Here is a 21,672-nt window from a genome sequence, read left to right on the forward strand (position 1 = left end):
AATTTTAATTCTTCTGTAAATAAGAGTTGATGAGAAAATAATTCATGTAATCTTAATTCAAAATTAAGCATAACACCACCAAATTATAAATTCAAAATCTTTTTTTTTAGAAAAAAAGTTTCAAAATTTAATAATAAGAAATAATAAATTTATTTCTTCAATTGAATAGACTTCTTATACTAAATTTATTCATTGGATTAAATATTCACAATCAAATTTTATTGAAATTAAAAGTATTTAGAAATAATAAGAAAGGTTCATGATTGAATTGTACACATTCATATATATTAAATATAAAATAAATTAACTAAAGACAGCATGCTTGTTTCTCATGAATTAAAACCAAAAATAAATAAAATGAGGAAATACCTTGGCCAACAAAAATAGGGCACATATATAGCTCTTGACTGAGCAGAATCGCTTTCTGCTAACATCTGTCTGACACAATGGCTGCAGCTGCAGAGAAGAGAAGCCCAATCTACTTCTTCAGGTCACCTCATAGGACGTCCGTTACCGTTATATGAAGAGTCAGTGTGGAGTTCTAAATGTAACTCATCATGGTTAGTTTTTAACTCAAGGAGAGAGTTCAACTTCACTCCATTATTGTTCTATAAATGCCACCTTTACCTTTTATTTTCTCATCACTGCTATACTCCAAAACCCCCATCCTCGCTTTCTTCTGTTTCTATACGTTGATCCATTTTCTCATTGTTTTTGCTCTCCCCATGTCTTCCTGCTCATCAATTAGTCATCTCCAGCTTTGTTCTTAAATCAATTTCAATCCCTTTTCCTGCTTCAAGCTATGAAGAAACTCAAGCTCAAAATCAAGTTTTTCATCCCCATCTTGTTCGAAATGCCTCTCTAGTTTCTGTTTGATCATTGTGTAAATATATTCAATATCCCCTTTGGTGACGCATGATATAGGATCAACTATAGCGTCGTCTCCTTTCTGCATATGAAGTATAAACCCCAGAAGCTTTAATTTGTACGTGCATGCAAATCAAAATCATCCCTTTTCCCTTCATAAACCTTTACTATATACATCAATTAAGATTAAGAAAATGTTGACAGGAATCAATACCACTAATTACAACAGTTTCTACGATTTCGGTGACTATGCATTTTCAGGTCGAAACGTACACCCTTCTTCTCAATATGATAACATCCACGACGCCATCTATGGCTCCGATGAATTTCGCATGTACGCCTACAAGATCAAGAGGTGCACCAGGACCCGCAGCCACGACTGGACGGAGTGCCCCTATGCTCACCGAGGAGAAAAGGCGACTCGCCGGGACCCCCGGAAGGTGCCGTATGTGGCAATCGCCTGCCCTGGGTTCCGAAACGGGAAGTGCAACAGAGGTGACGCATGCGAATACGCACATGGGGTTTTCGAGTATTGGCTGCACCCTGCACGCTATCGTACACGTGCATGTAATGCGGGGCGTTATTGCCAACGTAAGGTTTGTTTCTTTGCTCACACCCCTGATCAGCTACGGTCCGAGAAGAAATATGCGTGTCCTTTTGTGTACAGGGCGAGGATGAACGGTGGAGATGGGGGGTTTGGGAATGGACCGGGCAGTGAAGAGGGTGCCACGTCGTCACCCGTTAGGATAGATGGAGGGAGCTGCTTTGAAGGGGTTTCAGAGTTGCTGAGTAGTTGGAGGAATTTGAAGATTAAGGATGAAGAGAAGAAGCAGAAGAAGGCTGATTTGGAAGGTGATTTGCCTCAGCTTGATTGGATCTCTGAGTTGGTGCAGTGAAAATGCTCATGATTTTTGTATATTTTTGAAGATATAAAGCGGTGGAGAGGTAGTAAATATAAATGTTTCCAAAGTAATTAATCAAGTACGTTTTTCATTTGGGTGTCAAAAATAATTGTGTGTTTGAAATGAGTTGCTCTCTCTATTATATTTATTTTTTTATTTGGAGATGTAAAAAAGTCCTACTATGAAATTTGAAGGCCAAAAATTATGTGTTTTGTAAAAAATGTATATGTTTTTCTATTATGAATGAAATTTATTAATCACTGCAAATGCATGTATTCAACTTTACTTATAGCCTTAAATTTACAGTTTTCAACCCTCATGGGTATAAAATTCTAGCATGAGCATTGCTGTTTCTTACAACATACATATGCGGATATTGCTTAAACTCATGACTCAAACCTTGTTCTGAATAGCAAATATTAAAGCCTGGTGGTGAATGGTGATGGGTGATGCAGAGCACGTATTGGATTGTAATGTTCTGCCCATCCAACATCTCAGACCTTCTGAAACTAATAAGAAGAGGCATAAGCAAATTTCAGAAGTGCAGCATTTGCTGTGTTTATCGTTCAAAGGCCAATGGCATAAAACCAACCACCACTATGCGTAAATCGTGCTGCCTCTGTTTCCAACAAATCAGCTGCATGTCTCCAAGGAGCGCTTTGCTAGGAATTTGCACGTTCCCTATTTTTTCTGGAAATTAATATTAAACAATTCTTATTTAAATCCTATTCACAATCATAAAACACATATATTTCATTTATTGTTAGTACTAATTGCGCACACTTGAATTATATAATTATTTGATAAAGAATAAAAATAAATTTTATTCACAATTAACTATGCCAAAAATATTAATTTTCTAGTTTAGAGGTTTTTATATTTAACTAGTGATCAGGCCAGGCCATGTAGTGTTTGGCATGGGTTGATGGTATTCTAGTTATTGTCGAACATTTGGGTGATGTAATATGTTACCTTTATATGAAATTAACATATTGTTTTAATTTCTGTAATTATGGAAATTTAATTTCAATTTATGAAATTAGTAACTACTCATTATGAATATCATCTTATTAAATTTACATCACTGAATAAGCGAAGCTTTTGTGAAACGAAAATGTCATTCATAGAGAATCTGAAATATCTATTATACCACCTTATATATATAGTAAGATAAGACGTACATCAAAAGCACTTTACAGTGTAAATGAAACTATGGACATCTATATAACCAACAAAAATTCGTGTAAATTATGACTCAAAAGTTCAAGATTTCAATATAATGAAAATAATTTGGTTATGAGAATGACAAGTGAGAGGTCATTGAGAAAACATTATTCGTAAATATCCCGGGGACTATATTTGATTTATAAGCAGAGAGCTATAACTCATGAATTTGAGTTCTCTTAAAACTTTCAAAACTATTTTTTAAAACTTTCAAAACTATTTTAAGAAGTGAAATTTCATCAGTTTTAATAACTCTACAAGCTCAATCAACATCTCATCCGTTGCGGAGGGAGCTTCAACACATCTATAACTCATAAACATATATATTATATATTTTAGTTGTTAATTCTTTTTTTTCTTAAACTAAATCATTTTATTCGTTATGAAAAATTTTCCAACTCTTCTCTAAATTTTCTTACTTTTTTAAAAATATGCTAAATTACCCACCATGAGTTGCTTTCGATTCAAAAATTAAAATTCCAACTTCAAACTTAGTTTTATTAATGTTTTCAAATTTAAATTTATTAATGTGTTTAAAGTCTAATTTCTTATTAAAAAAACACGTAATTCCTAAAATGTGGAATGATTATGGATCAAAAATCTCCAAGTTTGGTCGTGGCAAAGCATTACATATAAGTGGCATTCATAGGTGCCACTGCCATGCCTTTCGACACCTGTCTAATTATCGACATTGAGAGTTGCCACCAACCCGCACTTGTCGGCTGTACAACAAATCATATGGACCGTGACAGAAATTGAAAAATCGATCGACCCAGTCTCTCTCTAAATGGACCCATCACACGAATTCCCGTTAAATAATACGTTGAAAAAACGAAAAACAAAGTCAATCCATTACTACACAAACCAAGAAATAAGACTTCATTATAAGGATGCAGACAGCTCCTGACAAGAAATTATTTTTAGACACACACACACAAAAGATCCATCCACGAGCAGGTAACCCAAAAACAAAAAGAACTCTACACAAGCAATGGCCTTGACTGGAGTTGATTGCAACTCCTCCATTTTATGCGTCTCCACCCTTATCTTTGATTATACATCTATATGAATATGTTTCTCCATCAAGCAGGCAGAGATGGGATGAGGAGACACTTCTAAGATGTTTGTTGACCAGCGTACTGCTCGGCCCTGTCCTTCATTTCTCGTGCCTTCCCTGTCAGCTTCATGCGTGCCTGGTCTAGACTTTCTGCCCCTGGTGGCTTCTTCCCAGAAACATACCTGCAGTCCTCCATGTCAAAACCTAGCTCTTTAATATGGCCAAAAAAGAAAATGAAGAAAAATTGTATACCTATAGATCCATGACAAGACGGAGATAGCTGCAACACCGAAACCACCAGACGCCAGGAACCCCGTGATTATGAGACCAACTGCGATAACCGCAGGAACAAGAACGGGGCTGAAAATGACCAGCAATGGAGTAGCTATGGTGAGTGCAATGACGGTCCCAACAAGGATCAAGCCAGAGAGAAGTAGGAAGGATCCGCCAGCAGTGGCTGCAGTAGCTGCCTTCACTACCTGGTGGGACCGTGGCGGCAGCTGGATCGCCTGCTGTATCTGTTGTTGCTCTGCCATTGATGAAATTTTTTTTTTTATATATAGAAAAAAAGTGTTTGATATGCTGTGGTGAGTTTATTGCGGGTGACTGAGGTTTGTGATTGAGGTTTGGAAGAGACGATGTATGTAATTTATAGAAGGGATGGATCCCACGAAGGAAGGCACGTGTTAATGAGAGATGAGGCACGTGTAAAGGAGGTGGTCATGCAAGGGCTGCATGCGATGAAGCGGTTCAGTCCTAGGACACGTCTGTTTTTGTCCAGTGTGAGGTGGTTGAAACGAAGATGATGAGAGAGACAAATACACAATTTTTCTTCAGCAACCTAAGATTCATACCAAAAATTTATACACAGCCGTACACCCTAAGTTGTCCGCCCATATTTCATCACTATTAATTAATATATTCATAGTCCAGCCCAATACAGTAGGCCTTATAATTCTTGTGAAACCTGATCCTAATTATAAAAAAAAAAAAATTAGCTGTATGAGATAATTTAAGCTATTCTTATACCGTATATTTACATTTATACTATGTAAACTTTTTATATACTACATACATACATACGTATTATTATTTATAATACTACTGTTTGTATAATATGTGTTATAGGCGAACTCTAGATTTTTAATTAATCATGAAAATTTCCAAAAAAAAAAAAAACATAAAATTTAAGTGGAATCCTTAATTTGAAAAGCCCAAATACATAGTTTCCCCGCCTTCCATGCCCAATCCACTCTCACCAAGTGAACTAAACTGCTGGTCCGCTTGTCCAAAGAGGCTTTTCTGCTTTTGCGGCCGATCTTCTTTAATCTCCATGAAACTGACCTGTAAAAGGTCAAGAATAGCCTTTTCCTTTTTTTACAATTCATTGATTAAATTCCGATTGAGGGTTCAGATGTATGACAGCTTTATTTATTTATTTTTTTAAAGAAAAAGAAAATTAAGGAGTACTCTCCAATAATTAGATGAATAATTTTGTTTGAAGGATCCTGGTAAAGATGCAGAGTCAGAAAAATAGAGTGCCCAACACTTTAGATAGATAAAAAATAATACACTGATATATTCATGCGTACGGACTTAAATGATAAAGATAGGTGTCATTATAATAAAATAGCGGTTATATATTATTAGAAGATAAAAAAAATATAAAGAGGAGAGACGTAATTTTTTTGAATTAAACACACTCGCACACGAAAAATCATATTTTCTAGATCTAATAACATCAATCATTAAGAGAAGAATAATAAAGTTTTATCCTTCAAACTTGTGACAAATCTGGGTGAAGACTATTCTATAAAAAATTCATTTATTTACATAACAGACTTTTTGCACCTTTTCATCTCTGGTCAATATAATAAATCCAAGTCAAGCACCCACCATTAGCATTGAGATTAAAATGTCAAATTTTTGAGCAGTGAAAAAGACTAATCCAAATGAAATTAAGTCGGTGTGAAACACATCTCTCTACTTTTATTCTTTTCATATTTCTCAATTTCATTCCACTTTCAACAATTATCATTAACTAAACCCAAAAATCAAAAAGATTATGCTGATTTTTACATTTTTTCATAAAGAAAATTTAATCTTAATTAATTATATCATCCACAAAGAGTGCTGATTGTCAAGTATTATTAGGTCCATAATTATTTAATAAAAAAATGCTTAATCTTATCCTCTATTATTGTGATATTAATTATTAGGTCTAATTTAATGTAGCATTGCCTGGAGTTAGGGTTAGGGCACAATAACATTCTGTAATTATTAAGCACATCAATTTAGGTATGTCAATTATTTATAGAATTTTTAATTTCAGTAGATAAAATATTATATATTTAAGAAAATTAATAATTAAAAATAAATATATAAAAACAATGGGATGTTAGGTAGAAATTAGAAAGAAAAAAGGTGGCTGAAATATCTCCTAATTTTCAAATTACGAAATGATTGAAGACAAAGAGCAATATCGACCAATATTTAATTGTAATCATCATCATATATGACGATAAATTAACAGTATTTTATTTATTGAATTCAACATTTTTCAAATAAATAAATAATTTATATATGTCACATGACAATTGACTGGGATGGTATTCCGAGAAAATCAGATTTTGTTCAAATCTCTCGGCATTGATTTTATTTTATTCGTGTGGAGAAAAGACTCTGCAGATTTTAATTTTTATTCCGTTCATATTTATGTTTGTTTTTTTCTTCATGACTTAATAAAGCAAGTCAGTCGGTAAGACTCTTTGGTTTTGTATTCGAACATGACATTGGAAAAAAGATCAATTGACTTTCTTTTTTAAATTAGTATTTAATTTCAATAATATAATAAAATTAATTACTTAATTAACCTCATATTTTTTTAAAAATATTAAATAGTTTATATAATCTAAAAAATGCAATTTTATTAAATTTTTATTATTATTAATTTCTCTCTCTTTCACTTTTACCGTACAGATCAATGATAATAACGATACAACTACGTGTGATAATTACTGAATTTTTAAAATTATAAAAGTTAATTAATATATTTTTAAAAATATAAAAAATAATTAATTAAAAGTTTGTGATTAGATAATTTATTATATAAATAAAGTACTTTATGTAATTAATTAATGAGATAAAACATAAAGTATACTACAATTTCTATCTTTAACTCTACTCAAATTGCTTTTGGGTTTGCTTTATTTTTTTAATTTTTTTTTCATGTTTTCTTTTTATCTATCAGATATTGGAAATATCATCCATATAAATTTGCAATATTTAATATATTTCATTAATTAATTTATAGTATATAATTTATATCTTATTACTGATTTTTTTGGTAGTGATTACTTGGATTATTTTTTTTGTTATAAAAAAAATAACTTGGATTATTAGTAGCACTAAAATTGGTGGTAAAGTTGTCCACTTAGAAACTCAATTTTGTACACACCAAACCATGTACAAGTCAAGCTCTTCCCACTCAAAGCTATGTAACCAATAATTGCTCGCCAGCTGCCATTACCACAATCTGGTGCCCCACACCGTATCCTCTATCCCTTCCCAACTCAGCTTGGTTAGCTGCCGGGCCTTTTCTCCTCTTGGAAGAAACAGGCATCTCTGATTCCGAGTCCCGACGCTTAGCAGTAATTCTGACCGGCTCAGGTTCATTGAAGCCAATCCTATGTGGAAAATTGAGCATAGCCCTTGACCCGCGCATCCTAAAAGCTGCTCTATCATAAGCCAAAGCGGCTTCTTCAGCCGTCTCGTAGGTGCCCAACCATACTCTGGCGCCATTTTTAGCCGGATCTCTTATCTCAGCCGCGAACTTACCCCAAGGCCGCTGCCTAACTCCCCTGTAATGCGTCCCTTTATGCACCTTCTTATTAGAGGTTGTAGCTAAACGAAAGGCTCCACTTGTATTTTCAAGAATAGAAGTCTGAAGAAAAGATAGAGTTGAAGCAGCTTCTTGAGGGTGAACCGGGGTGGTAAGGCCCAACTCATCCATGGGCTCAGGTTTAACGGCGGTTGTTGTGGTTTGAATGGGGGAGGTGGAGGTGAAATCAACGGGAGACCATCCAGAAGAAACAGCATCCCAGAGGAAGTTGTAAACGAGCATATCTTCAGAATCGTCAACTTTGAAGGGCAAGTCACCCCAGTTGTCTGTTAAGCAAGGGATAAGAGTATTGTAATATGAAGTTCGAAGATAATGATGTGAGAGATTGGAATCATCCATTTTTTGTAATAGAGAAGGGATCGGAGAAGCAAATTCAAGTGTATTTAAGAGATAGATAAGATGGATTTGGAGATGGGTGTATGGGATATATATGTACAGAGAGAGAGAGAGAGAGAGAGAGTTTTGATAATAATAAATAAAAATTTGGAAATGGAGGGTATTTTAGGAATTACGTGCAAGTTCAGTCCACAAGTGGGCAAATTGAGAAATGAGAAGCAGCTGTCGCGTAGTCCTAGATGAGGCTGACGTCATTAGCTTATGTAAGCCAATCGCCAATGATCGTGAGAGCTCCGCCCAATTACAAAAGAGAAACACACGAGAAATTTAAGACCAATACGTTGATTGTTTTTTTTTTTTTTTTTCTAAGTCTAATCAAGTCTTTATCCTTAAATTTCAAATAAATTTAATTTATTTTTTAATTAAATTTCTGAATTTTTATTAAAAACTAAATAAGTATATTTAATTAAAAATATTTATTATTAAACAATAATATTAAATTAAATTAAATTTTATTTCGCTCTTAAATAAATATTCCGAAATCTAATTAATAAAAAATTAAATTAAAATTATTTAACCCTGAAAAATAATATAAGAATTTAATTGAGTTTTTCTTTTTATCTTTTCTAAACCGTCTAGTAAGTCACAAAATTTTCATCTATCCACTTCTCGACTGACGATATTTTGGGCTTTTTTCGCTCTATGTTTTTTTTTTTAAAGAACAATTCAGTTAAGAAAGAATTTATTATTTAGTGTTTGTAGTAAGAAGTTATTAATTAACTCATTGATTTTAATTAAAATCGGATTCTTAATTTTTAAAATTTTCAATATCAAATTTATCAAATTATTTTATAGTACTTTTATATTAAATATTTATTTTATAGTTTAAAACCCAAACTCTTAAATACTACATTCCTTAAATACTAATTTATATTGAATAATTTTCAACTTTATTAAGTTAAGCAATTTTATACAAATTATTGAATTATTTTATAATATATACATATATTTTTTTTATTAAAAATTATTATTATTATTATTATTATTATTATTTTTAAATTATAATAATATATAAATTAACTATTATAATTTTATTTTAATTTTATCAAAATATTATTTAATATTTAATAAAATTTAATATATTTAAGATAAATATAATTATAAAGTTAATAAAAAAATATATTTTTTAATATATAAAATAAATAAAAATTATGAAATGGAGTGAATATTATATTTTTTTATGTAAAGCGACATTTCTTAATATCTCAGTAATAGTTATTATTGAAAGAATTTATCTAATATTCTTAATTATGCAAAGCAATTAAATTTAATTAAACATTAAAATATAATTATCATTCTAATTAATCAATTATATGTACAATTAAAAAAAATAAAAATCAATTATATGTACAGTACTGTTATGCATCTAGCTAAGCAAGGCATCACTAATAAGATCCCAAAGTATATATGAAATATTTATTTTATTGTTTCCACAAACTCAGTTTTGGAAGAAAATTTGGGACTTGTATAAAAATGAATTGAATTAATGGGCAAAAATTCAAATGGTAGAATTGAATTTCAACTTGTTGAGAATATAGTATAATCATTGTGTTTGATTCAAATAATTGATTCTGTTGGGTAATAATTTTACTATTTTAATTAATTTAAAATAATAATATTTTATATTCTCAAAATAATTATCATTTTTAAAAGGGAAAATTATTTTTTAGTCCCTAAGATTTAACGTAATTAACACTTCTGTCCCTCTATTTTGGCGACCCAACACTTAAGTCCCTCACTTTCTTTTCTGTCCAAATTCGTAATCCTTCCGTCCAAAATGGCCGTTTGAGACACATGAATTGACAAAATTAACCCTCTAAAAATCCCGCTATTTCAAAATCACAAAATCCAAACCCAAATGCTTCTTTTTTTTCTTCCTACCTTTTCTGCAATTTCTTCTTCTTCTTCTTTCTTCTTCTTCTTCTTCTTCCTACCCTTTCTGCAACTTCTTCTTCTTCTTCCTTCTTCTTCTTCTTCTTATTCTTCTTCTTTCTTTTTCTTCTTTCTACCCTTTCTGCAACTTTTTCTTCTTCTTCTTTTTCTTATTCTGCAACTGGAGAAAACATGAAAAAGAGAAAAAAAAAAAGAATTTCACATTGAGAGAATGGTATTTTTGAAAAAAATTATCACTTCTCACCTTTGACTCTTTGACCAAACGGTTTAAATAAACGGAAGGACTATGAATTTAGACGAAAAAGAAAGTGAGAGACTTAAGTGTTGGGTCGCCAAAATAGAGGGACAGAAGTGTTAATTACGTTAAATTGCAGAGACTAAAAAGTAATTTTTCTTTTTTAAAACAGCTATAGTAGTATTTATAGATTTACAGACTTAATCTATAATGGTAAGTGTATCTAAATAAATATAAGAGATTTCAGATTATACTATCTCAATTTATAATTTTCATTTAAAAAAAACAGTTATTTTAATAATTAGTATGGCTGAATATATATAATATGTAATAAGTTTCTTAAAAAACTTAAAATCTGGGCAGTTATTATATATATTAATTGTGGAAAAAAATATATTTAATTGTTTACATATATGCTTATGTCATATATATTATATATATCACCTTTCTTGTAAAGGGTGTATTTTATTTTATTTAATTGGATAATTGATGTACTACAGATACTTTGTGGATTGGATTTAATATAATAGAAAATGTCAACCCATCATCATAATCAAAGGGAGTTGTTTATAAAATTCATAAGCAAATCATTCTAAAATTTAATATAGACGTCACTGTCGAGTGGATGAATTAAATTTTAGAAAACAATAGTTGCATACATCAGCGGTGAGGGTAGCCAGAATGGGACCATTCATAACTTCATCATGTATCTAAACATACGGACAAATTAAGGCAGCCAATACACCCAGTGGCCGCAACCGAAATTGGACACTTGCGGGGGCTACTGCACAAGTTGCCCAATAAAAATTATTATTGCAACATCGATCCCAGCCTGCAGCAGCAAGGCAAGTTCGTTTATATTATCAAATCTTTTAATCCAGTACCCTTAACCTAAACCTTAATTATTAGTTTTACTCTTTGAAAAGTATGCTGTTTTCAGGTACAACTCAAAAGTCAAAATTCAAACCCACATGTTCTTTGAAACTTGCCTCTTCAGACTCCCAGTTTTTTATCATTTCTTTCTAAGTTCTTCTGTCACACTCAATTTTCTTCTTTCATCATTTCATCCTTAATTCAATAATTCATTTCTCTCTCGTTAACTAGCCAGATAAATTATAAGTTTATTTATTTTTTACTTTTTAAACTTTTTAAACATGTAAAGATCTTTGAAAATTACTTAATATATTAGAAATACACATCATCAACTAAAAATTTCGAGAAATTAAGTGTGTAAACATACCTTAAAAGCTATCTGACCGTAATTTAATAAGAGTATTACAGCAATATAATCATTTTTTAATATTAAGTAGAATTATATTTTATATGTTATTATTATGTATAATGAGACTTGCGAATTAAATTTAAAAAAAATTTATGTATGACGAGAGATCAATATTTAGATCATAACGAATTGGATTTAATTATATATTTTCTCATGATATGTTTGTTATCAGCTTAATTAAATCAGTTCGATTGAAAGATTAAATTCTAAATAGATATGATAATTACTTTTTAAAAAACTTCTTTAGATTTTTTTTTCGCGTTAGTTACTGTGTGAACAAATAATAATATTTCCTTGAGTGGAATATTAAATTTGATTTTTATGGTTTCACGTGTAAAAATATATATAATTGAACACAAAGGAAAATGATAGTGCAATGACTTATGATCAAATTATAATTAATAATAATAACAATAATAATAAATTCTATGCCCAGTTGAAAAATATGCAGAATGAAGGAATTATGGAGATAATTTTTGGAAATTGTGTGGTCAAAGAGTCAATATGTTGGACTTGGTAGGTTTGAAAAACAAGTTTTAATTTATTAAATTTATTTATTATTGGAAAGACAGATGTGCGGGCAGATGCATGTAACGTAAGAATTATAAGAGTAAATGTGTTATGATTATACGGCTGAGAGATCCGCCTTTGGTTATATTCTTTATTTTTCTGTCAATGAATTGCTATTTTCTAATATGCATGTGTTGCGTCAAGACCACAATTTTTGAAGTCATCCATCATTCTTTTTCCAGTCAAATTACAAATTATTTATTTGAAGATTTGTTTTTGAATTTTTAATACAACAAAATCATTTGCTGAATTCATATCTTAGCTTAGCTGGGGTATTATTGAATTCCATGGTAAAATCTATGGTGTTTAAAAAAACTTAAATTCAAATTTTTTAAAAATATATTATTAAAAATTTTATGATGATTTTTTTTCCTCTCTTTAGGTGGTTTTAGTTGAGATTTATGGTCTGGGTTTGGTAGATTGAGAGGGATAGTGTTTGGGAAGTCTAGATGGGTAGCGGACAAAGAGAATGGTAGGGTTTAGCTTGGTTTAGATCAAATGGGGTTGATTGGTTGTAAGAATTGTTGAGCTTTGTAATTTTGTGTTGTGTCCAATTCTTTGTAAACTTGTCCTATGCTTTTTTTTTTTTTTTAACAATGCCAATCTATTGTATTTTTCATAACCCATGCGTTCAAAACAAAGCATACCAAATATAGCCTTAACATCCACAAATCCTAACCCAATAATCCAAAGTATACAACTCAGCAATCCAAAATTCAAAATCACTATCTATATTCGATCTAAAACTAATTCGCATTGCATCCACTATAAGATTTTTCTAAATTAGTAACAAATTTTTCAATTAGTAATCAATAAAAAATATGTTATTAACCTATTTAATAACGGATAATAAAAAACTTTTTAAAATATATATAAAAATTAAATCGGTTATTAAATTTAGTAACCGATAGAAATCTGTAGTTAAATTGATAAAATAAATAATAAAAAATATATTAAAATTATATTTTATTATTAAATTTATTCTTAATTTTAAAAAATATTTAAAAAATATGTTAAATTATTAATTTATTTTATTATATTTTACATTAAATATTAATTTAATTATGATAAATTATTAATTTTATCATTATATTTCACATTAATGTTGACTTTAATATTTTAAATTTTATTAATTTTATAAAAAATTATTATAAAATTATGAAAAAATCTAAGAAAATGAAAAATGTGAGAGAATGGAAGAAAGTGGAATATAAAAGAGAAAATAAGTAAAGAAAGAAAATAGAAGAAAAATAATAAAAATAAAGAAAAGTAAGGAAAAAGGAGAAAATTAAAGAAAATGAGAAAAAAGGAAGAAAAGTATAAAAAAGAAAAGAAAATGGAATAAAGTGAGAGAAAGATGAAGAGAAAAAAAAGAAAATAAAAAGAGAAAATGAAGAAAATAGAAAAAAAATGAAAGAAAAAAATTAGAGAATATGAGAGAAAAAGAAAGTAAATGAAAGAATAATGAAAAAAAAAGAATGGAAAATGATAGAAAGTGGAGGAAAAATGAAAGAAAAAAATTAGAGAATATGAGAGAAAAAGAAAGCAAATGAAAGAATAATGAAAAAAAAAGAATGAAAAATGATAGAAAGTGGAGGAAAAATGAAAGAAAAGGAAAGAAAATAGAAAAAATAAATAAAAATTGAGAGATAAAAAGAAAGATGAAAAATGACAGAAGATCGAAGAAAATGAAAAAAATGGAAAAAAAATAAAATGGAAGAAAAAATAGAGTTAGTAATTAGATGAAGAAAATAATATTTGAGAAAAATAAAGAAATAAGGTAAAAAAATATAAAATAAATGAAATGAGGAAGTGAGATACTGTGGGTGTGGGTGTATAAAAATATGAATTAGTAAGAAATTTAGTAATGGATTAAATATGCTTTTAAATTAAAAAAATTAAAAATAAAAAGTGATATTATTTTTTAAATTTTAAATTTCTTAATGGATTACTAATTTTGAAATTAATAATCAATTTTTTTTATTAAATTAAAAAAGATAATTTTAAATTATAAACGCTATATCTTATATTTTAAATTTAATAACGGATGATGAAATTTAACGAATTATATTTATTATTAAATGAAAAAAAATTTAAAAAAATTAAAGAGTTAATTTTTTATTAAAAAATAGTAACAGATTAAATTTATTATTAATTTTATAATAGATTGTAATTTATTATTTAATTAGTTACAATTTTATTTATTTATTATTTAAGTAATTTATTTATTTAATAATCCATTTAATAATAAATTTATTAATAGATTAAAATTTATTATTAATATTATATTAATTTAATAATAAATTTTAAAATTAATTATTAAATTTATAAATAATTTTAACGAATTTAAATATATTACTAATATTCGTTATTATTCTCACAGATTTTCTAGTGATACTATTGCCCACCCTCTCTCCAAGCCACTGTTCGACCACTTGAGTTACCAAAGACACAACACAACAGGAGGAAATAGAAGGCACAACAGCAGACATGTGTGGAACTAAATCTCACCACCAATCAACTGCGGAAGACTTGCAAAAGACCAAAAAAACGGAAAAACAAAACCAAAAAGAAACACCAACCGTCGGTAAACTTGCCCAATGTTGAGCCTCATAATGCAGATCATTTGCAGTTAACAAAAACAAAAAATCCTAAACTCCTAAACCTGATGGAATTAAATTAATCACCTTGCTTGTCTTATCAAACATGTTTTACGTATCCTTACGCACACGTAACGTTGAAAAGTATTAGAAAAAGGACTCACCACTTAAAATTAAAAGTCTTAATTTTAACGACAGGCTGATGATAATGTAATGTTATGTGTTTCACCGAAGAAGCCCGGAACCTCGGTGTAACTTCAAAGCACTATTATTACATAAAAAATAATCTCCACTAAAAGACAACAAAAGTTCCAAGACCCACAAAGTCAGTACTCCAAATTTTCCACTCAACGATGCTTCCTCCTCACCTCCCATGAACCTCACACGAAACCCTATCTCTATCTCTCCCCATTTCTCTATATATCTCCTCTCACTCCCTATTTTCCACTCAATTAATTCTTCTAATCCCCTCCTCTCAATCTTCATTTTCTCACCACCTCTTCCTGGGATTTCTGAAACAGACAGACTTCTCTCATGGCTTCTTCAGGCCAAGCTTCAACCTTGGAGCTTATCAGGCAATACCTCTTCACCGACTCTGCTTCCAATGATAACTTGGACTTCATCTCTAATCTTGATACTTTTCCCAACTCCTCCCCTGTCTTATTTAGAACTGAATCCCAAGAATTTGATTGCTTGAAGCCTCAGCAATCCCACAAACACCACATGGAACTCAGCAAGCCTCAGCTGGTTCAAAACTCCAACAGTACACTCAAGTCTTCGACTCTTAGCCAGAGGAAACCAGCTATGAGTAACATATCCATACCTCCTCCAGCAACCTTGAAGGCCATCCCACCTCAGCAGCCGAGTGATTCTAGTGGAGAAAAGCATTACAGAGGAGTCCGGCGTAGGCCTTGGGGGAAATATGCAGCGGAGATTCGTGATCCTAATAAGAAAGGTGCTCGTGTATGGCTCGGGACATTTGATACCGCCATAGAAGCTGCTAAAGCTTATGATAGTGCTGCCTTTAGATTGCGTGGAAGCAAGGCAATACTGAATTTCCCTCTTGAAGTTGGAAATTTCAATTCCAGACAGGAATCTGAATTTACAGATAATAATAATAATAATAATAATAATAATAATAATAATAATGATTCCAAGAAAAGGAAGATTGAGGTAACAGAGAGCTTCGAAAGCAGCAGAAATAAGGTGGTAAAGACGGAAAATCCTTCGCCGGAGAGGGACGGCAAGCCACCACAATCGACGGATCCCTTAACGCCGTCGAGTTGGAAGGGGTTCTGGGACGGGGACGTGATGGGGATATTTAGTGTGCCGCCGTTATCGCCGTTATCTCCACACCCTTCAATTGGATATTCTAGGGTCATGGTTGTGTGAGATTGAGAAGGCAGAAGGGTTGCAGGCTTGTGCTTGTTCGGGTTTTTACTAAGTCTGGTAAAAAGAAACTCAGATGACCTAGAAAATAGAAATTAGGAAATTTAGGGGTAGTAATCAGCTGTATGTGTGTGTATAAATAGGGATTTATGGCGCAACAAGCATTTACCTTTGGGTTTGTTGAAAAAAAATATAGATTGCGAGATTGTATTAGTTCTTTGATTTAATTTATATAATAATAATTTGTTTATCTACTTTTTCGTTTTACCTTTTAAATTGAGATCTTTAATTCTTTTGGAGAAATTAAAGAAAATTAATTTTTTATGTGGAGAATTATTACTTAGTATTTGAATATATTTTTAAAAAAATTATTAATTTTTCTCATTAAATATTTGTATATCTAATTTTTTTAATTAAAATTAAGATCAAGTGTTCTGAATCAAGACCTGTTTTTCGTGCTGGTTTTTTCTTTTTCCTATAAATAATTGTTTCGTGCTAGGTTCGAAATGTTGAAATTAGAAATTAGAAGCCTACTAGCACAGGCAGTTTAACCAACTTATTTGCAAACTATGGCTTTCTTCCAATTAATTGAGAATAAATTACTCATCTGGGTCGGCAAAAATAATGCATTACTTGGATTAAGATTTGATTTGATGATATTGTGGGGTTGTGTCTTCCTGCAACTGGATTGAAATATCATGTCTGTTTTCCTCATCAGCAAGTGGATTGATATTTTAGAAAAATTCGGTTAATAATTGTGCTTATGACGTGAGTGACTCTGTCGGATTGGCAAAATTTCTTACCAATTTGTTACTTATATCCGAGGAGGGTCATAGAGAATGAAAATTCTTATATGTATTCAGTTCACTGTAGATATGAGTTTCATGTGATATTTTTTATGGTCATCCCCACTTTTATGTGGAATGGTACAAAAGTCTTTCCCAAAAAAAAAAGAGTGACCTTTGGTGGCAAAACTAGTTGCAAAATTGTAATGGACCCCCAGGACACAGCCGCATCTTGCTAGGTAGGACATGTTTCATTTACATGCATGGCTTCTACTGTAGTAACTAGTAGTAAATGCCAAGCCCAAGAACTGCAACTTGTTGAGGTTTAATCTTATCATAAATGCCAGAGCTAATAATGCCTGATGATTTTTTTTTCCAGGACAGCCAGCCAGCGCAACTTGGTTTTAAAAATTTCCCATTAATGAGGATGGATAAGACAATCGAAAAACCATTGTTAAAACCGTGTGCATTGATGGGTACCAACAGATTTGATCACTCCCACTTGATATTTAACTTCTGCATCAGCTGTTTCAGAAGTAAACTCAGTTCTTTCTCACCTCCACTTCCGCAATATCCATATTTTTTTCTCATTTTTTGGAGTTACAGAAATGGCGACGCCAACTGCTTCTCCAGATGAATCCTCAGCTCTAGAGTGTATTAGACAGCATCTTCTTGGAGACTTCACTTCCACTGAAGTCTTTTTCACTGATCTTGACTCCCATATCTCCACTCACTCTCACATACTCCGACCCATCAAACTTGAGAACTACGATTTTTTATCCGCCTCAGAATCCAACTCCCCTGTATCTGGCCACATTGGGACCTGCAATTTCCAACCGAAAATTGAACTTGTCGACTTAACATCTCCGGAGCCTCCTGCTTCGCTTAAGCATTCTCCACCAGAAGAACCTCTGTCGGACCCCAAGCCTACTGATGAAGAAGAGAGCAAGCATTATAGAGGGGTACGAAGAAGACCTTGGGGGAAATTTGCGGCGGAGATACGTGACCCCAACCGGAAGGGGAGTCGGGTTTGGTTAGGAACATTTGATAGTGATGTAGATGCTGCAAAAGCTTATGACTTTGCTGCATTCAGATTGAGAGGCAGAAAGGCCATCCTGAATTTTCCTTTGGAGGCTGGACGGGCTGATCCTCCAGCGAAAGCCGGTCGGAAGAGAAGGACAGTAGATAGAGCGGAAGTGACGCAGGATTCCGGTGAATTGTCATCGGTAGATTGGAATTTGGATTGAAGGATAAGGGAAGTTTGAGGAGCAAGTGTCATCGTTATCAACAAAACCGATTGCTGAAGTGTTAACAAATGATCGGTGAAAGTGTAGAGTTGTAACATTAACGATGATTGATCAGAACTATGAAGAATCTATCACTACCAATGATTATCCACAAATACATACATTCAGTGTTACATTGTAAAATTTTTGGAAACCTTCCATTCCCTTGTTTTGTAATACATTGTTTGAAGTAATATTTTGGGTAATTTCGGTTAAATTTGACTCGAATTTAACTCATCTTAAAATTTAATTTAAAAGAGTTTCTATGATCTATCTAAGAGACACGTTACCTCTTTTTATAATGGATGTGTGATTCAACCCACTCACTTACGCCCATAATTTGTATCGGTACATGACACATTTATGAAAAATGTCCAACATCAGATGTAAGGCTCCGATACTATATTAAATTTGAGTCAGACTTAATTCAATATAATTTTAACTTCTAAAATAAATCAAATTAGATACATTAAATTATAATAATTTAGTTATTTAAATTTTATATTTATAATAATTTAATTCTCCAAATTTTAATATTTATAATCAACGCTAGAAAAATAAGCAATGAAAATAAATGAATCAAGTAGCCATTAAATTAATTAAATAATGAAATAATAAAATTTTTTTCTTTCAAAGTTTGCATTAAACTTAATAATATAATTTTGATTATAATTACGTATCTAAATTGAAAATAACAGACCAACTACCACATAAAGTCTACTACTATAGCAATATATTGACATATGAACTTACTTTTCCAAGACAATTAAAGCATGCATGCTCAATTATTACCCATCTTTTTGCTATATAAGTAGGAGGGAAAAGAAAAGTATTTCAAGACAATTCTTCAATCTTGACTTTATTGGTCTTCGCTTGACTAGTAGATCACTTGTTACAAGTTTGCTACTGTAATCTTATGAAAGGAAAAAAAAATATAAAAGATTAACTTTTTGTAAGTAATTTTTGTTAAAAGTATCCAAATTATTCCAATTCTCTTTTTTATTTAAGTAATTCTTATTTAGTTCAGAATTTACATGAATATGAATATAAATATATAAAATTTTATGTAAATTTCAGTATATATTTATATTATAAATATTGTCTAAATAAGTATTTTTCGATTTTGACAAAATTTGGGTGGGTGTGTGGGGAGGGGGAGGGGCTTAGGGGGTAAGCTGTTGGATAAGGAATCCATGAAACGACCTCGTTCGTGATTTGGTGGTGCCAATATTTGTGCATAATGAATTTAATACACAGAGTGGACAAGTATTCCAATTTCCAAGTCACAATCTTTCAATGGCGATCATTAATTGCTAAATAGCAACTGGAAATGCCTTAACCAAAAAGCTTGAGGAGTCTCTAACCCATTAACAAATTCTGAAGCTCAAGTCAACTTGCAGATTCATAAAAGTCAAGACTCAAGTGGGCCAAAGAATTGATGGGTTGCCAAATTCTTGGAACTTGGCTATCAAAGAAGGTTGTATTTTACTCATCCCACTTGATCATTAATACATTTGCATCTAGAGGAAGCAATAGAATTGATGAACAAGTTGCACCGAGTGGAGGGTCCCTTGCCTTGCTTGATCCAATTGCTGAAGCTTTTTGTTTCCCAAATCCGTACGACTTCATGTACAGTATGATACATGAAAACGAAACATTACAAAAGCAGTGGTAAATGAAGCAACTCGCAAGTTTTAGGACAAAGACTCCAACGGGCGTCGTCATCTAAATTTGTACAGATAATAAAACTGTGACTGTCATTAATGCTGTCTATTTTTTGGATTTAAAGGTGGACCATCAGTATCATGGCCTTAAGGTGAGGGTCAGTGGGTCTTGCCAACAGGTTATGCCTAGACCTAGGGCTGAGCAGAATCCGGTTCAAACCGAAAAAACCGACCGAACCGAATCGATTTGAAAATTTGGTTCGATTTTTTATATATTTCGGTTCGGTTCGGTTTTAAATTTTAGAAATTTTGGTTATTTCGGTTCGGTTCGGTTTTGATCAGAAAAAAACCGAAAAAACCGAACCGAACCGATTAGGAATAATAATATGTTTTTTCAATAATATAGAGAAATTAAATTATATTAAAATTAAAATATTTTAATTAAATTTTAAAATACTAAAAATAAAGTTTAAAAAATTAAAAAAATATTAAAAATCGAAACCGAGCAAACCAAACCGAATCGAACCGAATCAGACCGGTTCGGTTCGATTCGGTTTCTGATCAAAATCGATTCGGTTCGGTTTTCATATAAACTAAAATTTCGGTTTTCAGTTTATTTGGTTCGGTTCGATTTTGAACCGAACCGACCGAATGCTCACCCCTACCTAGACCTCTATGGAGGTCTATTGAGGTTGTTGGGCCACGGTGATTAACGTTTATTAAAAGATTCAATTATAAAAGAAATAAGAAAAAATAATTATTTTTAAAATAATATAGGAAGTTTTTATAGATTATTATGTAATAGTAGGGTTAGTTTTTATAAATTATTTTAGAATGGTTAGTTATTTTTCTTTCTTGAATTGTATATAAATATAAGACTTCTCAAAATATTTATGATAGCGAGAAATATTTTTTTTTAAGTAATATTGATATAATATTAGAGCAATAATTACTCTCACTATTCAAGAAAAAATTTTTTTTTTTCTTTCGTTCCAAGTCTTCTCTCCTCTGTCTTGAGTCTTCTCTCCTCCGAGAAAGAAAACGGTTCTCTGACAAGTGTCTTCTCTCCTATGCGAAATCTTTCATCCATCCTGAGTATTTTTTACTCCATTATTTTGAGAAAGAAAATTGCTTTTTGACCTCTGATCCAAGTCTTTTATTTCACGCCAAGTCTCTTATCCGTCTCGAGTGTTTTTCTTCTGTTACGAGAGTTTTCCCTCGCGAAGTTTCTCTCATCTGTCCTAAGAGTTTTTCTTTTCGTTTCGAGTATTTTTCTTTCCGTCCTGAGAGTTTTTCTTCCACATGAAGTTTCTTTCCTGAGAGTTCTTTTTTTCTGTTCCAAAAGTTTTTTTTTTCTCTTGTTCTTTCTTTCTTTCCTTATCTTCTTATGAATCCTGGATCTTGGATACTAGAGCAACTATTCATATATATTTTTCTCTTACTCACTTTATGACATATAAGAAAATTAAGCATGCATGTTAAGCTACCAAATGGTATTAGTGTTTCTGCTAATTTTCAAGGATCATTTATTTTTCAAAATTATTCGTTTTATCTGAAGTTTTATATATACCTGAGTTTACTTTCAATATTATTTTTGTGACTAAACTAACTTTTTCTTTTT

The 21,672-nt window shown here is 31.2% G+C and overlaps 5 protein-coding genes across 5 annotated transcripts; 3 read left to right on the top strand and 2 right to left on the bottom strand.

Moving 5' to 3' along the window:
* The first annotated feature begins 231 nt into the window (after nucleotides 1-231).
* On the top strand, nucleotides 232-1,860 carry LOC110616682 (zinc finger CCCH domain-containing protein 54). Its single transcript, XM_021759134.2, has one exon. It carries the CDS (start codon nucleotides 1,062-1,064, stop codon nucleotides 1,761-1,763), a length of 702 nt encoding a protein of 233 aa, XP_021614826.1. The 5' UTR covers nucleotides 232-1,061; the 3' UTR covers nucleotides 1,764-1,860.
* A 1,985-nt stretch (nucleotides 1,861-3,845) lies between these two features.
* Nucleotides 3,846-4,645, bottom strand: LOC110618219 (oleosin 1). The gene is made up of 2 exons (XM_021761343.2): nucleotides 4,303-4,645; nucleotides 3,846-4,232 (listed from the first exon to the last, which is right to left on the bottom strand). The coding sequence occupies exons 1-2, from the start codon at nucleotides 4,584-4,586 to the stop codon at nucleotides 4,109-4,111; spliced, it is 408 nt and encodes a 135-aa protein (XP_021617035.1). The 5' UTR covers nucleotides 4,587-4,645; the 3' UTR covers nucleotides 3,846-4,108.
* Nucleotides 4,646-7,463: 2,818 nt separating this feature from the next.
* On the bottom strand, nucleotides 7,464-8,383 carry LOC110616957 (ethylene-responsive transcription factor 2). Its single transcript, XM_021759499.2, has one exon. The coding sequence runs from the start codon at nucleotides 8,288-8,290 to the stop codon at nucleotides 7,544-7,546; it is 747 nt and encodes a 248-aa protein (XP_021615191.1). The 5' UTR covers nucleotides 8,291-8,383; the 3' UTR covers nucleotides 7,464-7,543.
* A 6,893-nt stretch (nucleotides 8,384-15,276) lies between these two features.
* On the top strand, nucleotides 15,277-16,570 carry LOC110616467 (ethylene-responsive transcription factor ERF105). The gene has a single exon (XM_021758826.2). The coding sequence runs from the start codon at nucleotides 15,462-15,464 to the stop codon at nucleotides 16,317-16,319; it is 858 nt and encodes a 285-aa protein (XP_021614518.1). The 5' UTR covers nucleotides 15,277-15,461; the 3' UTR covers nucleotides 16,320-16,570.
* A 529-nt stretch (nucleotides 16,571-17,099) lies between these two features.
* LOC110618055 (ethylene-responsive transcription factor ERF107) lies at nucleotides 17,100-18,577 on the top strand. Its single transcript, XM_021761075.2, has 2 exons — nucleotides 17,100-17,340; nucleotides 17,481-18,577. The coding sequence occupies exon 2, from the start codon at nucleotides 17,710-17,712 to the stop codon at nucleotides 18,346-18,348; it is 639 nt and encodes a 212-aa protein (XP_021616767.1). The 5' UTR covers nucleotides 17,100-17,340; nucleotides 17,481-17,709; the 3' UTR covers nucleotides 18,349-18,577.
* Nucleotides 18,578-21,672: the final 3,095 nt, after the last annotated feature.

The sequence above is a fragment of the Manihot esculenta genome, chromosome 6, assembly GCF_001659605.2.
Source record: "Manihot esculenta cultivar AM560-2 chromosome 6, M.esculenta_v8, whole genome shotgun sequence".
Classification (NCBI taxonomy): domain Eukaryota; kingdom Viridiplantae; phylum Streptophyta; class Magnoliopsida; order Malpighiales; family Euphorbiaceae; genus Manihot; species Manihot esculenta.